The sequence below is a fragment of the Cygnus atratus genome, chromosome 6 (genome assembly GCF_013377495.2).
Source record: "Cygnus atratus isolate AKBS03 ecotype Queensland, Australia chromosome 6, CAtr_DNAZoo_HiC_assembly, whole genome shotgun sequence".
Taxonomy (NCBI): Eukaryota; Metazoa; Chordata; class Aves; order Anseriformes; family Anatidae; genus Cygnus; species Cygnus atratus.
The window spans coordinates 13851585-13867364 of NC_066367.1; the positions used below are offsets into that span (position 1 = coordinate 13851585).

Here is a 15780-nt window from a genome sequence, read left to right on the forward strand (position 1 = left end):
ACCTTGAAACCAAGCTCTGATTGTAGTATGACTTCATGTTTATATACGTACATAAAACAGCATGCAAAAAGAACAAGCTGTGGAGCTCCATCCTTACACATGCTCACATTATGTTAATCTGCAGACTCTTAATCAGAAAGGGTAATACATTACAAACACAATTAATGGCCAGAAGAACCAGGGGAGGTTTCGACCCTTTTTAACAAGGGCTTGAAACATAAAAATGTTCTGATTATATATGAACCTTATACAAAATTGCAAATTATATGTCCACAATGCATAAAATACAGTCAATTTCAAGTCACGTTTAGGTAAAAATGGAAACTGGACAGAGCTGCTGGAGCAGCTCTTCAATTGATCCTACATCTCATTGTATCCTTAAGTATGGATAAATGCAATTTAATCAGCCATTCCTATTGATTAACTCCAAGTTAACCCAAGTATTTATTGAAGAAACATGCAACTATAGAAGAAAAGGAGGTCATACAGAATGTAGCAGCCCCATGATAATCAGCAGGTTAGCAAGAGGAGGTGAAATACTCATCCCTCCAAAATTAATGCAAAACTCCCATCAACTTAAAAGGGACCACACTCCTCAGTCTAAGACTTCATCCATCCTGAGTTTTAAGAGAGTGGAGAAGTCTGTCCCTGAGCAGAGAGAGACAGAGAGAGAGAAGCAAAGGTAACAGCTCCAGAAAGGGAAGTTCAGATGTTTTAATTACACCATGGTAATTACTACGGTTCAGTAGACTGAGGAAAAGCAGCAAAACGTGATCTCCTCCCTAGAAAGTTCAATAGCGAACCTAACCGCACGCCCCAAGCCAGGCGTGCCGCGGCCCATTGGCACCTGACTGGTGCCTGGGCAGCGGCCTCCAGCCTTGGCCTGGGCAGCCGGCACCAAAGCCCAGCTCCACTCCCCGCGGCACGCTGGGCTAGCGCTGAGGGAACGGCCGGAGGCAAAAGAAGGCTTCCTCCCTCCCAACGGCTTCAACCACCTCAGTCCTGCAGCGTGGCCTCACTCTGTGGGAGATCCCCAGGAGAAGGCTTCACGTCCGTTGCCAACCTGACAGCCTGAAGCCAGGACACTCGCAGCCAAAAAGCTGCTGGGCTGACACTTGGCTACTGCCAGAGCAAAGCTCAGAGTTTTGCAGAGGAGTGCATTACGCTAACTACTCTTCCCTGAAGTCCTCTCTGGGGAGGCAGGGAAGAAGTCTGCATTTCTGAAAGCCTGGCCAGGACACTACGATCGTAACTAGTCAGAAGAGGTTAACAGTCACCTTCATAAATTAACAAATTCACTAAGAAATACCTTTTCTTTGATAGCATATTTGGATTTTTGCTATCCCCCTTTTTCCCTGATTACGGTCTCTAGATTTTTCTGTGGCAGCTATCATGATAAGGAAGGAAAGGTCTGGATGAAATGAGAGACTCAAATTCTGTACCATCTGTTAAATGGCTTCCAGTCTGAGAGAACAGATGCTGGACTTCATGATCAGATTTTGACTGATCTAGAAACATTTTGCTAATTGGGGCTAAAACTATAGCTGAGACAAAACAAGTGTCAGAAGAAAACGTGAAAGAATAGCTTAAACTCATCTCAAGCTCCCTGGTCACTCAAAAGACATGTCCTTTTGGTAATCATAATATGGCATGAGACTGCCTTCCCCTGAAAGAATGTACACCAGGACGATATCTGAGAAACGAGTATTATGAACTCGGATCAGATTCTACAAATACTGTGTACTGCTCAAATGGTTCGTCGGGTTCATCCAGTTCTCCTGAACCAGGCAGCAGTTTTCTTACCCCATTGCACATTTGTTGTTTTACTTGATGCATTACCCTACTGCATATCTGCCCTGCACTCACCTGGAGACAAACCAGTGTTGCCCTGATGTTCATATGACAATCACCTCTTAAAAACCTGACCCATCTACTGGGGTATCCATACACATCGTGTAAGACAGCATAACCAAGAGCATTTCTACGTAACACCAAACTAACAGTTCTGTAGTATCAAACACCAAAATGCCCAAAGTGCCAAGAACAATTAAGTGAATTATAGAACACAGATATAATTTTATATTTGAAACTAAGATAGCTATGGCATAAATAATACAAATACTTAGTTTTTACTGTGTATACTGAAGGTAGTTCTGATTCTTCCAACTTGCATATGAATGTTCACAAGCAGCTTAATTAGAAAAAAACATGTGGCAAAGAAAATGTAATAATAGCTTTAATTTTTCAGCTGCAATATACAGAACAAAAGAAAATTCTCTGAATACTCTTTTAAAGCTTGTGTGAAAGAGCACAGCTATGTTCAAAATGCAGCGTTGTTTGTGCCATGTTTTTTCATTTGTCAAATATCAATTCTTCCTTGTGTTTTAAAACAATCTGTACTTAATTTAAGTTATTTAAGCTTTTTATGCTTCCCAATACATTATGCCAAAGCATATTTCAGTATGATTGACGATGAGAGTTTTAGAAATAGTACTGTTGCAAAAATAAGAGCTGGTGTAATGTGTTTTGCTGTAACAGATTTTCATTTTAACAATAAAAACTTTCAACCTTCTGGGACTTTTTTTCCCCACTTACACAACATTTCAAAATCTGAGAACCTTCCTCACTCTTGTTAGCTGTCCAGCTTTTGCTGTTAACCCTACAGCTGACAGAGAGATGCTCTGTATTTTAGGCACAGAGGTTTCCTTTAGGCCTAGAGAAGTCTTGTGTACTGATACAACTCAGTAAAGCAGTGTGAGCCTTCAGCCTCCAGATACAACTGGAGTCCCCATATAATTGCATTAAAAGGACTTATGGCTGATAATATTAAAAACCAACCAAAACAAAACACAAAAAAAACTGTCTTTCTCTCCGTGATAGTCAACAACATAACAAAATACTTTCTGGAATGAAACAAACAATTTCACCATTTTGTTTTTTGTTCTAGTTATGAAATACCAGAATCAACACTAATCTGCTCACTTGACAGATTTCTCAACTTTGCAAACTTTTTTGCAACATTACAGAATTGTTCTTTGTACTTCAATTTATCAGACTAAGCCAGTATTTCTTGAATATGTAAGCACTGGCAGCATACACCTCAAGAAAAACCTCTTAGCTCTCTGACACATGACACAGCACATTGTTTAAGTGAAGCCCCTAAAACACCATAATGTACTTGGAGAGTCAAGAGCATTTTTAAATTGCACCACTCTGCAAATAACAGAAGACACTGTAAAACAGGATGCACACTAGGCATTTGGATGTACCCAAAGCTGACCAAAGAGAAAAAATGAACAGTTGACTAAAACCCTGTGTTGGTCTTCTGAATTCCAGTCAACACTGAGGCCCATGAAACATCATTTAGATGCAAGTCACCTGACTTTTTTTTTTTTTTTTTTAAACTTACCTCATTCTTGTGAAACTAACGGAAGATATGGTCTTAAATGCAAGATCTTCAGCTGAACTGGTTCCCACCTCCAGCATTAGTTTTCTACTTCACTCCTCCTGCTCCCCAATGTGCCAATACAGCTGTTTGTGGATTTTCACAGCATTAACAAACTATTATCAAGGCTGAAACATCTCCCCATACCAAATGAGGAAGCTGAGGTTTTGCTTTTTCCTTTTTGTTTGGGCGTGTGGAAGTAGGAATGATACAGATCAGTTCCAACAAGTGGGGACAGGGACCGAATCAGGGAAGGTAAAGGGGAAAAGTAAAGGGGAAAAGCCAGATGTTTCACAAGGAAAGAATATGCAGGTGCATCTGCAACAATTAAACCACTGTTCATTTGGCATAAAGCAGTGCAGAAGCAGACCCAGCAGAGCTTTCTAGGCAAATATCAAATCTACCAAAAAGCTCTGTTCTGCTTGATACACATATGTATCCCCGCTGACACATTAACAGATCCAACAGAATTTCACGTTTCTGCATGTAGTAAAGGAACGCCTTTCCCATATGCAAACACAAAGCTTCAGGCCTTAAAAATGCAAAGTAAAGAATGTGGCCTAAGTGTCACCAACACAGTATCACTTTCAGAAGATCAGAAACAGCCTGCAATAACGTCCAATTAAGAGTTACTGCATCCCCACCAATTATGGGTTTGCTTCCATACTTACCAGTGACAATTTTGCACCTGAGTTTGTCCTCAGAAGGGAAGAGCAAGGTTGTAAAACAGACGTAGGAGAAAGAAGAGACCATGCAGGATAGTAGCAGCACATCAAAGGAAGGCAAAAATGTCATGGAAAAGGCAAGGGAAGCATAAAAAGGTTCAAGACTGGTGATGCATATTAAAAGTACATTTTTTCCCCACTAAGCAATGATAAACTGGACAATAAAATGCCAAACAAAGAAACAATTACTAAAAGCACAATGGTGTCTTATGTCGCCATTAAGCTTTATGTAAATACTGTACTGAGAAAAGTGAACCACTGTTAATTGACTGTATCATCTAAATGACTATATCACCCATTTTATGCAGAGGAAATTCTCTCCTTCACAGAAAATGAGTATGATGCTTTAGATCCAAACACATTTAGCTTATAAGACAGCTGCGTACCAACAGGTAAGAACAGTTTTTGCCCTAATAAAAAGATGAGTTAAGTGGACACTTACTGCTGCAACATGTTTGAGACTGTGCTCACTGGGATGAGAAGCACTTGGGTGAAAGTCAGCAGGGGGGCCCAAAGCTGGATCACTGCTCCTTCGTACCAGAAGCGGCATGCCTGAGAAACAAAATGAACAGCAACAGGTCAACAGTACTGCAGGAAAACAAGGAAGAGCTCCATGTAGTTTAATAGAGAGGTGTACAGTGGTCAAATACAAGCTTCCCTGTGCCAATACCCATCTGGTGAATTACTGGATTTGATGGAATTGTGCTATTTAGGATGTGCTGAACTACAGACATTAGATGATTTCAAGCTCTGTTATACAGATTTTTATCCGTGACCTGATAAATTACATAAAAGCTGCTGTCAAACAGGAGAAAAACACACGTTCTTGGAAAAAACAAAGATTTGCAGTTATGGGTAGCCACATGTATTATCAAGTTCTGAGACAGAAACCATACACTCGATATCAAGAATGACTGCAAACACCAAGAACTGGAATAGTATTGCTAGTTTCTACAACTGGCAGTGGCTATTTCACCAGATCAGAACAGACTCTAAAGCTTTTCACTCCACGCTAAGGACAGCTCTCATTGTGCAGTTTTGCATTAGGCCCTGCAAACTGGGGGCTCACAGTCTCAGTTCAACCGGTCCTTACTTTCTTCCTGGATATCTCCAGAAGCCACACTGAGCAACTGCTGCTCTCTCCCATACCAATTATACAAGCCCATATTCAGCCTGTATGGAAAGTCACTTTGAAAACAATGCTATGACAATACATACGGTCATAAATTTTATTTCCATGAGGTCACAAGATGCACTTGTCTCTTGCACTACTACAAAGTAGCAGTATTACTACTTTGCCTTCCCAAACTAACGCATGTAAATGACAGACCAGGCACTGGTTTTTGGGTTGAAGGGCAGCTGAAGGACGAGTGGATAACTCCCTATGCCAATTTCACTTTGCATCTACGCCTTGGGCTGGCTCTGCAGAGGGTATCAAGGGTATCAAGAGGAGAGTGGGAAGAAGTTTTATTCAGAGCAGATCTGCCTCCCACTGCTGACTGCCAGGATTCCCTGGGAACAGCAGCAGGCAGTTGTTCTGGAGAAGCCACACACTAAACAGCTTCCCCTTGCAGGCATTTCCAATTAGACTCACCAGCTACTTGTGCCTATTTGTGTGCTGCCTGGGAGCAACCCCAAAGATCAGTCAGCAGCTCCTGGTGACACAGCTGTCCCATTACCAGAACACACTGGTGCCATAAAACACTCCCTGAAAAAACTCCAGGTGGGGAGAGAGGGAAAACACCTTTAGTAATATGACAAAGGAAACTCGCATGTTATCCAAAATTAAACAAAAAATGCCTTTTTTCCAAGTCCCTCCAAAATAATTTGTCCCTAGGCGAATAAAAAGTGCATAGAACATTGTTCTCAGACAATTTTCCAAATTTTGCGAGTGAAAACAAGATTATAACTGACAGTTATAATATTAATTATAGTGGCTGGGACTGATGGCAGCCATAATCACTGGATCTATAATAGAAGTTCGAACATGCAATACAGTTTCCTCATTAGAGAGGCACTTAACCATGCTGGAGCAACTGTACTACATTCAACCTCAGCAAAATTTTTGTCTTCACTGTAGTTACAACTGTAAGAAATCCAGGCACCTGATGCTGAGGAATGACCAGAAAAACTAATGTTCTTGCCCTTCCTCACGGTAAGCAACAGTTTTTATACCCAGGCAATCTCTCTGATCTCCACTTATGCAGGAAATCAATAAGAAAAGCAAAACAGCCTTAAATTTGTATCCTCGTATTGCAGGAATGCTCAAAAATCAGAAGGTGAAAATGTTTTTCTGGTCTGGGTGATCTTCATCTTGGTATCACAAGTTATGCACATTTTCTTCAGAATCTTCTGGTGAAACAGACCGATCACAAGAAATGGCCATTTTGTGCGATTGTCCAAAGTTGCCAGTAGTCAAAAGGAAACCAAATCCCTCAACTCAAATGTTGCTCCTCTTCACATGGTTTGCTTTCCCTCTAAGCCCATGTGATAAGAGTGTAGAAGGCCCAGCTTGAATTGGTCCTTAAAACAACTAAAACCCAGAAGCCTCTTTAATCCTTTACATTAGCAAATGGCCTCTTTACAGATGAGGATTTTTTTTCTCCTCCTTCCTTATCAAAGCCCGAGCTCTGTCTAGTTGCTAGCACTTTATCCTTCTGGGCCCAACACTGCAAACGCATACAAATGTCTATTTCTATTCTAAAATGGCTCCATCCTTCCAAATTTAGGTGGTCAAATTTTAAGAACTCTCTTCTACAATACACCCCAGAGATGAATAACATCTTTAACCAATATTTTAATTACACATGCAATTTAATGCCATTATTCATTTTCTGACTTCAATACTTAGAATAACATTTTCTGCATGATGTTCAGCTAAACAAATGGCTTCCCTGGACACAAACCCCATGCACAACTCCGGACCCCTCTAACTCCACTCCTGGTGCACTGCTTGCAATCCTGCTATCCCCTCAGATGGGGTTCAGTGAAGCTCCCCTCTATTCCTCCCCTCCTTCCTTTCAAGCCAGGGCTGCTTCACCAGTGGCAGAGGTTCCACAAAACAAGGCAATTGATCAGTTCCTTGCCCACGAAAATACAGACATGGGCCAACAGCACTCATCTGCAAACTCCAGTTTGTTCCTCATGATTTCCATGTTCCAGTTCACCATTAAAAAAAAAAAAAAACTCTTCACCAATTCAATATTATTTTATACAGCCTTGCCTCTCCTCATATGCAAAATGTTGCCCAGCATGACTTTGCTTTTTCTTACAGTGCTGTTAGACAGCTTTAGGTTTTTGGGCCGTGTGTCTTCCTAAGTATGCCAGTTTTGCCCTGTTAACATGTGACTCATTCCAAATCTCAGCAGAAGCAGTATCTTGTTCTTTTGTCTGTAATTCATCACATCTTTGCCTTTCAGGATGGATTATTTAGTGGTACAACAGTGACTTTAATATCAGTATAGCAAAGTATGATTACCATATATCAGCAGTGTCACTGAGCATTATAGATACTTCCCCCTTCTGTGGTGAGTAGTGCTCATACAGAGAAAGAGCAGACCTGTATTTAATAAAACATTTTAAAAACTATAAGCATCAATGTAATTATGTACTCAGTTTTTTATTAGGGTAAGTCAAACACCCATACAGCAAGTGATTCCATCACACTGTACTAACAAAAAAAAAGACAACCTCAAACCAATACCTCAGCTTTAGGTTAATCAAATAATGTCCAGCTGTACATTAGCAGTCCCATTTAGCAGTTCCAGTTTAGTTAGATATACAAACATTTTACTATTTGCATATAAAAGCTAAAGCCAAAAAGTGTTGGATTTTAAGATACTTCTTCAGTACAATAAATACTTACTCTTTAAAATCATTCTTTCCCTGTATGAACAAAGGGTGTCTGGTGACCTGCATCCAATTTTTAGTCATTCTTCAATACAGCTGTTTGAAAACAGATCTTGAGACACTTGTATCATTCAGCATAATATAATCTCCAAATCCTTTTCATATAAACATGAACTCTGCAGAGAAATGCTCTTGCTGAACTACCAGAAAGCCAGTTGCATTGGCATTTTATTTTTAGCTTTCACAACTGAATAAGCCATATACCAAATTCAAATACAGTGCTGCTTATACTCTCAAAGCCATCATCCCGACCACTCTTCTCATTTCTTCCTTTTCCCATGGGGAGAAATGAAGAGTAACTCAGTTTAAAAAAAATAAATCCCTGCAGTCAACTAGAAGACAGGAAATAAATACACCGTGTAAAATAATAAGCCTTTAAAAATACCCTCACATGCTTCCAAAACCAGTTCAGCGCCATACCCATTCTGCAACATCAGTCACCAGCAGTGACCATGAGAAACTTCTTTCCAATTCAGTAAAAGACTACAGAACCATAACCAACATACCGTGAGAAATATTTAATCACGGCCCAATTTATAAAAAAAAAAGTTGATTCTTGCAATTAAATTAAGCTAGGACAAAAGCAGACACTGATTTGGTTATTCTTTCAGGAGTCCCATAAAAACACAGTAACTGGCTATTAACCTGAAAGCCCAAAGCATAGCATGGGAGCAAAAGTTGCATTTACCTTCTATGTGTTACCCTGAAGAAGTCTTTTCAGGAATGTCACTGGAGGGGACCTTAATCAAAAATGTACAATTCAACTCCTATGCAATTCCAGCTCACACCATTGGCTGGGCGTGCAATGCTGCACTGTGACAGAAGCAGTACTAACATTTGCCACAAGATTTGCGTAGTGAATAACAAACTGCACACATAGATAAGCACCCTGACAACACGCACCACACACATGGCCCATGCCCACCATACACATACCTTTAATTTGTTCGTCACTGTCCTCCTTAGACATGAGCTAAAGGTAATGGAAAACCATCACTCATACCATTTATTATAGACACTACAGAGAAGTTTACTTAGGAGATACTCCCATCTGCTTTCTTTTGTCAAGAAACAATGTTTTCTTTTCCTTATTGCTTTCCTTTTGTTGTATTGCGTTTCTGCAGTATTCCACCCATGCTCTGGCGTTTGGGCTGAACATTTATAATAACCATTGTAGGCTAAGACAGAAAAAGTATTTCTTTTCCCTGAACGACGAAACACAGAAAACACGCTCCTTTCTGCATACCAAGTTGATCATACAGACACGCTATTTATAAGCACTGCTGTTTTATTGCAGAGCAGCACTTTGTACTTTAAACTTCGGAACTTGGTTTAAAAAACTAGTTATCCTCCTCTTGCTGCATTGCAGCAGTAAGTTGCAGACAGCGGAGATTCAAACACATGAGCCAAACTAAAATTTTATTCTCATGACAACAGCTTTTAACCTCAATTACTTCAGGGGACATTTCCCACCTTTTCAAAATTTGCAGGGTACCTTCTATCACAGTACCACAGCACATTCTGCGTGTGCATGGGCAGCCTTACTCACAATGAATCCTCTCTGACAGAGCTGAGGAGAAAGTCCTACGGTTTCCCTTCCTTAAGCAAATCTCTGCACCACTGAGCTTTAAGCCATGCAGAGCAATCCTTTTTCCTTTTGCTAGCATCACCTTCAAAGATTAGTATCTACACAGATTCATGGTTAACAGTGTATTTTCCCTGAACTCTTATGTTTTGGAAATATTTTTTTTTTTAACTGCAAATATGGTTGAAACAAGCATATGGTAGAAACCACACTTAAACTTAAATTGGTTACATTAGAAAAAACAGAAGAGAAGTTCTGCCATTTGTGCACAATTAAAAACTGAAAGCTTGCATCAACACAATGGCAAAAGAAGCATCTCTATGCCAGATGTAATCCTATTTTCTTATTTTATTTTGTTTTTAATTTTACTAAGAAGCTGTACAGAGATGTTAACACCTACCCTGAACAGGAGTGCCTTCTGCCTTACTTCACAGCATTTGCACCCTTCAGTGGATCAAAAAAAAAAATCAGCATTTCAGGTTAGAAGATGGCTGCCTAATTCTGGGTTTAGGAACACCGGGCAACCTCAGACAAATAGCACAAAGTTTGGATTTCAGGACCCCGACGTGGTTGGGGGTGTCCGGAGCTGCAGCCGTCCCTCCCAGGGTCCCCCTAAACTCTTCAGGGTCTCTAGGCTCTGAGTTCTGGCAGCAAATTGATGCCTACATTTAGATAGCTAAGTATCACCCGGAGTGACCGGAAATGCAAACAGGACAATTCCAATCCTTCCTTAGTTTTCTTTTGCTTTCAAGTCTCCTTGCCCAGGAAAGCACAATTTACATCTAGCTGAAACCCTTTTATTCTCTGGGATTCAGGCTGCAGGCTGCTGTCACAAGGCCAAATTCAGAAAACCGATGAAGACAACCAGAGTTTTTCACCCACTAGCATTTTCTGTAGGCTGTGCTATCTATAATGCAGTCTAAATTACATATTAAAAATTGATTTTGTCATGGTTTTGGGTGCAAACACACTGAGGTGGCTTTTGGGTAGGCTGCCAGATTGAGGAACGTAGGCAATACATGCACATGTGTATAACTGCATCCATTGCAACTCCCAAAAATATTGCGAGGTCTGTTTGCTTTAGCCACCCAGCAGGGAAGAGCTATGTTTGAGAAGAACTAAGGATACACTTGGATGGAATACCGTAAGTGGGTAGAAAGAGACTTACAATCAATCACCCACACAGTTAAAGTCATAATTTTAAATTCTGCTCCTGCATATAAAAATACTGATTAGGGTGGGAAAAATGCTGTCCATCACATGTGGATCAAACTGTCAGGTGCTAAAGGCCATACCAATGACAATTACTCTTCTGCCTGCTTCCGCATTACACTCGCCAGGACAGACAGACAAATTACTTTCCCACACCTGTATGTGTGTCAAAATATTTTTAGAGCTCCTTTTGAGCAAGTCTCAACAAAATTTCAAGCCAGCTTTGAAGCAAAACACCGTAAGTGGTACATCCATACACACGTGTGAAATTGCCCTTCAACACAGACAGCTATGGGCTGGAGGATCCCCAACGTGCTGACCACTGCCACACAACAGCTTAAGCGGAGAGTCAGAACGACTTTTAAACTGGTCCTGCCAAACAATTCAGGAACTCACAACACAACATTATGAGCAGGATAGTAATTTATACTTAAATACAGGAAAGGTCATTAATATATGACCATTTTTCTTCTCTTTGTCAGAGACATTTCACATTAGCAGGCGTGCAGACAGCTCTGCCGGTCAGGGCTTTTTGAGAGCTCTAAGTCATCAGCCTGAGGAAATTCGGTCACCCCCAGATTTATTGCTTACCACCACCTGAGGCACCACGTAACGGTTCTGCCATGTACTTAAAGTGTACCTGACATTACCTTATGCATTCTACTTTGTGACAGGACAGCACCACTTTTTATAATTATTATTATTAATCAGATAATGCTCTGACAGTGTGACTTCTATGTTTAAAACTAACTCAAATTGCTCGTAACAGCAACAAAATTGAAGATCTACAGCTATCAGTTCTGCCTGAAGTGCATACTGCATTTTTTAAATTCCCATGGATAAAAGATTAGATTAACAAACTAGGGTGATGTAACAGCGAGACGACTGACTTAAATCTACAAATGCAGAACAAGGTATTTCCCCATCACTCTAAAGAAAGACTACTTTTTCTTACAAAGGAAAACAAAAACAACCAACTGCAAGTAAAACCCAGTAAAGGCTATAAAAACAGATGTTCTGGGGTGGACTTGGGTGCCATGAATTTCAACGGAATGCTTTTCCCTGTTTGCACACGATGGAAAACATTAAGTCAGATTTTATTTACAAAACACAAGAACTGTTCCTATAGTTGATGACCAGAAGGACATTTCTTTGGTGCTGCCATTATGAGAAATGGTGCCTCATGAAACAACTGGCACAAGACAGGGAAGAGCAGAGGGAGCCACAGCAGCATCGCCCAGCACAGGGATCAATCACATTGCCCACAACAGGTGGGTTTTGCCAGCCTGGATTCTAGCAAAACTCACAACTCTAATCCTCACTGGGCCGACTGATGAGCTTTGTGAGAGCAGAGTGGCACTGCTGACAAGAGCCAGCGCTTGCCGCTACTGACCCGGCTCCTCTTGCTCTTCTCTGGTGAAGCCCCGTCTGACCCACAGCAGCATCGGGCACCCTCTGGCTGATCCACACCCTCCTGCTCCCTGCTTTGGGCACAGGGATTAAAAATCAGAGCAGCTGCAATCATTTTGTGCCTTTTATCATTTGAAACAACAACAAAAAATCTATTTTCTGTTATATTAGAACTTCCCTAAGCACACCTGACTTGGTTTCCTTTCTTCTTCTTTTTTTTTTTTTTATTTTTAAAGTAATCCCTTCCAAATAGCATTCACATGTAAATGGAAACTAAACTTTACATATTCTTAAAAACACCAATAAAAATGGTTTCTTGTTAGTCTTCCAACTTGCTGGACACAGCAAAAAGCATTCATCTTACTAAACAGACTGGCTTTTTTAAACAGCATATTATCTGAATTTAAATCAATCATTATAGGCTAATATATCCTACAAGATTTTAAAGCTAATAGATCTCAGGCTCTCACACCTCATTTTTATTCACAGATTGAAAGGTGAAAATAAGCATTTCTTCTATTTCAATTCCCAACCCATTTCTCAACTTCAAATGAAATACTTAATGAACTGTACTAGTTGAATAAACTGACACAAAGAAAATATTCTCTGCACCTGCAAAAGAGGCCATGCTGCCAAAAGCTGGTTTAGCACTTCAGCTAGCATCAGTTACAGGTGCTTAGGCAGTGACTTTTCCACAGTTCAATGGCTTGACTTTCTTTAAAAACTTTGCCAGCTAAATTGTACAGCCTGAATATCACTTCGGTAGCATTTTATTGCTGGCAGTGGAACACTGAAATATATTTTTGAACATCTTAATGGTATTTGAAAGGAGTATAACAATTTAAGGCATTAATATACTTTTCTGTAATAAGTAAATATGGCTTGTGCTCTACATATATGATATAAATATATATGTGATCTAAATTAAGATTTTTTTTTTTTTTAATCTTTCCTTGAAAGTAATTCCTATTATGATTATGTTGTATTCTGGTGATGGTAAACCAATTTTAGCCTCAAATGTCAAACTTATTCCTGCCAGTTTAAAAGAAGACATTAAGATAAAATAGCGAAACTTTTGCAACTCAAGGTGTCTGGTGAGGTTTCAAGGAGCGACAAGAACACACGTAGATGAGCTACACCCAGTGTGGCCTAGCACCCGGCCAGCCTGTTATCCCACACCTCACTGTGGTCAGTAGCAAATACTCAGCGAGGGGGCATAACAGCCAGGACAAAGTGGTGTATGCTAACAGCTTGCATAAATAAATGGTTGAAAGACTTCCAAATCAGAGCAGCATCCAGTCTACCGTATGTTAAGTCTCCAATGAGCCACTTCCTGTGAATTTGTCTAATTCCACTTCACCTCATTGATTTTTGGCCCATAACACTGAATTACAGAATTTAGCTGAACGCTTCACAAAAGAGGTACCTTGGGGATGTTTTTCTTTTTAATCTGTTGAATGATCATTTTGTTTGGTACTCCTAGTTTTTAGGTGGTGAGGAAACTGAATCATCATTCCCTCTTAATCCAACCTAGTATTTAAAACAGTAAGATGGCTGTTTCTATAGGAGAGTTAAGAACGGACACAATCATCGAAAGGTCATTTTTCCATTTTAGCTGGAAGGCTAAAAACAGTTGACCAGAAATACTGTACAAGATTCATCCTCATTTCAAATCTAGTGAGCACAACATTTTACTTAATGCCTATAGTAAACTGACTTCGCTGTAATGAAGTAGTGAGTTACGAAGAAAAAACACAAATCAGCAGCTCCTGTGTCTATGGGAAAACTGTGCAACATATTGGGAGGAAGGTGCAGCTTTTGCCAGATACATTCAGGAGAAGTAAATACACAACTCTCCTTTTCACTTGGCTGAGATTCTAGATTTCTGCTTTGAGAAACAATCAGAATCTCAAGTGGCACTTCAAAGTAAGGAGCCAAAAAAATTAACTATCAACTGAGGCTCTTAGAAGGGTAAAAAAAAAAAACAGAAAGCAATGAGAAAGAGCCACGTGGCAATGGGCAAACTTGCTGAATCATTTAACTGTTACTTGTAATTTTTCTATTGACAACTTCTGTAAAGATGTGTTCATCTGTATACTGGAACATATTCATATGAAAGCAAACAGCTAACAAAACTGTTGGTGAATGAACAATGCAAGACTGTGTAAAACTATATAAATTTGGTTTCTTAAAAAAAGGATGATTGTCTACCCCAAAACATTTATTCAAAGTCTTATTTTTACCTTGAATAATTTCCAACTATCATTCGGCCAAGCTTAGTAGGCTCATTTTCAACCTGAAATAGATTTCACTATATTGCCTCTTACCTGGTAATGCAGCACCACAGAGATTTATGAATACACACGCACACCCCCACACTCCTTTGTACTGCCTAGTTCCAGAGCGTACTGATGGAGATTGTACTATAGTCATTCAGTATGATATTACACTATATCCTTTCCAAACCTCCAGTTGCAAATATTTAGCTTACTTAGGTGGGTTGTTCTGTTTGTTTTTAACCAATATTACCTTTGAAGCTAGCTATGCATCACAATAATACACAAATAATCACACAAACGGCAACATCGCAAAAGCAGTAAAATAAGGAAAATCTTAGGAAAACCACTGAATAAACAAGTATCAAAAAGCAGTACAGAGTTTTGTGATATAATTCATTCCATCATTCTGAGCCCCATTCATCACCATCCCCCAAAACCATCCCTGAGGCAATAAAAGGCTAGAAATGAATATTTCGGCTGGAGAGCTACTTCAGGAAAATGTGGAACTTGTGATGGAAAATATTTTTCTCCTTACTTACCATATTTTCAAGGGAATAATTCCTTACCCCAAAGTAACATATATTAAAGCAAGTGCAAAGGGAGTAGAAGCAAGGGGAATAATGGATGAGAAAATCACTGAGGAAATCAGAGGCAGAGGGGCTATTAGAAAGAAGGGGGAGCCTCTTTGGTAACCTACTATGCACATAAATTTAGTGCCTACACTGCTACTAAATTTTTGAGTACAGGGAAAGGAAGGGCAGGCTGGTTTGTTTTCTAAACAGATAAAAAAATACATGGTATTTTTATATATATATATATATATATATATATATATATATAAATGCATTATAGAAAATATTACTGTATTGTTTTTGCTGCAATATAAAGATAAACTTCAGCTATGCTGGTGCAAAGCTCATTTCCATGAATCAAGGACAACTAAGTAATACCAAGCTTAAGTCATGAGGTCAAAATATACCAAGCCTGCACTCTGACTGAAATGAAAAGTTATCTTCAAACCTTTAGCTTGCCTGAGAACAGAAGCCATTTGTTTTAAGAACACAAGTAGACTTTAATTGATCATCACAATTCTTTAAAACCAGATTAAACCAAATGCCACAGAGGAGAAAAATCCATCAAGTCCAGTGGCATCCTCACAACACCTGTGACAAACTGCACAAAGCAATGCATGATGTCACTGCTGTACGAGCAACT

At 39.7% G+C, this 15780-nt stretch overlaps 1 protein-coding gene across 1 annotated transcript in view; it reads right to left on the reverse strand.

Moving 5' to 3' along the window:
• Positions 1-15780, reverse strand: part of PARD3B (par-3 family cell polarity regulator beta) — a 401848-nt gene that overhangs the window by 262927 nt on the left and 123141 nt on the right. The window contains exon 4 of the mRNA XM_035571245.2: positions 4613-4722. Coding sequence (XP_035427138.1) covers positions 4613-4722 — 110 coding nt within the window. The remainder of the gene's footprint in view (positions 1-4612; positions 4723-15780) is intronic.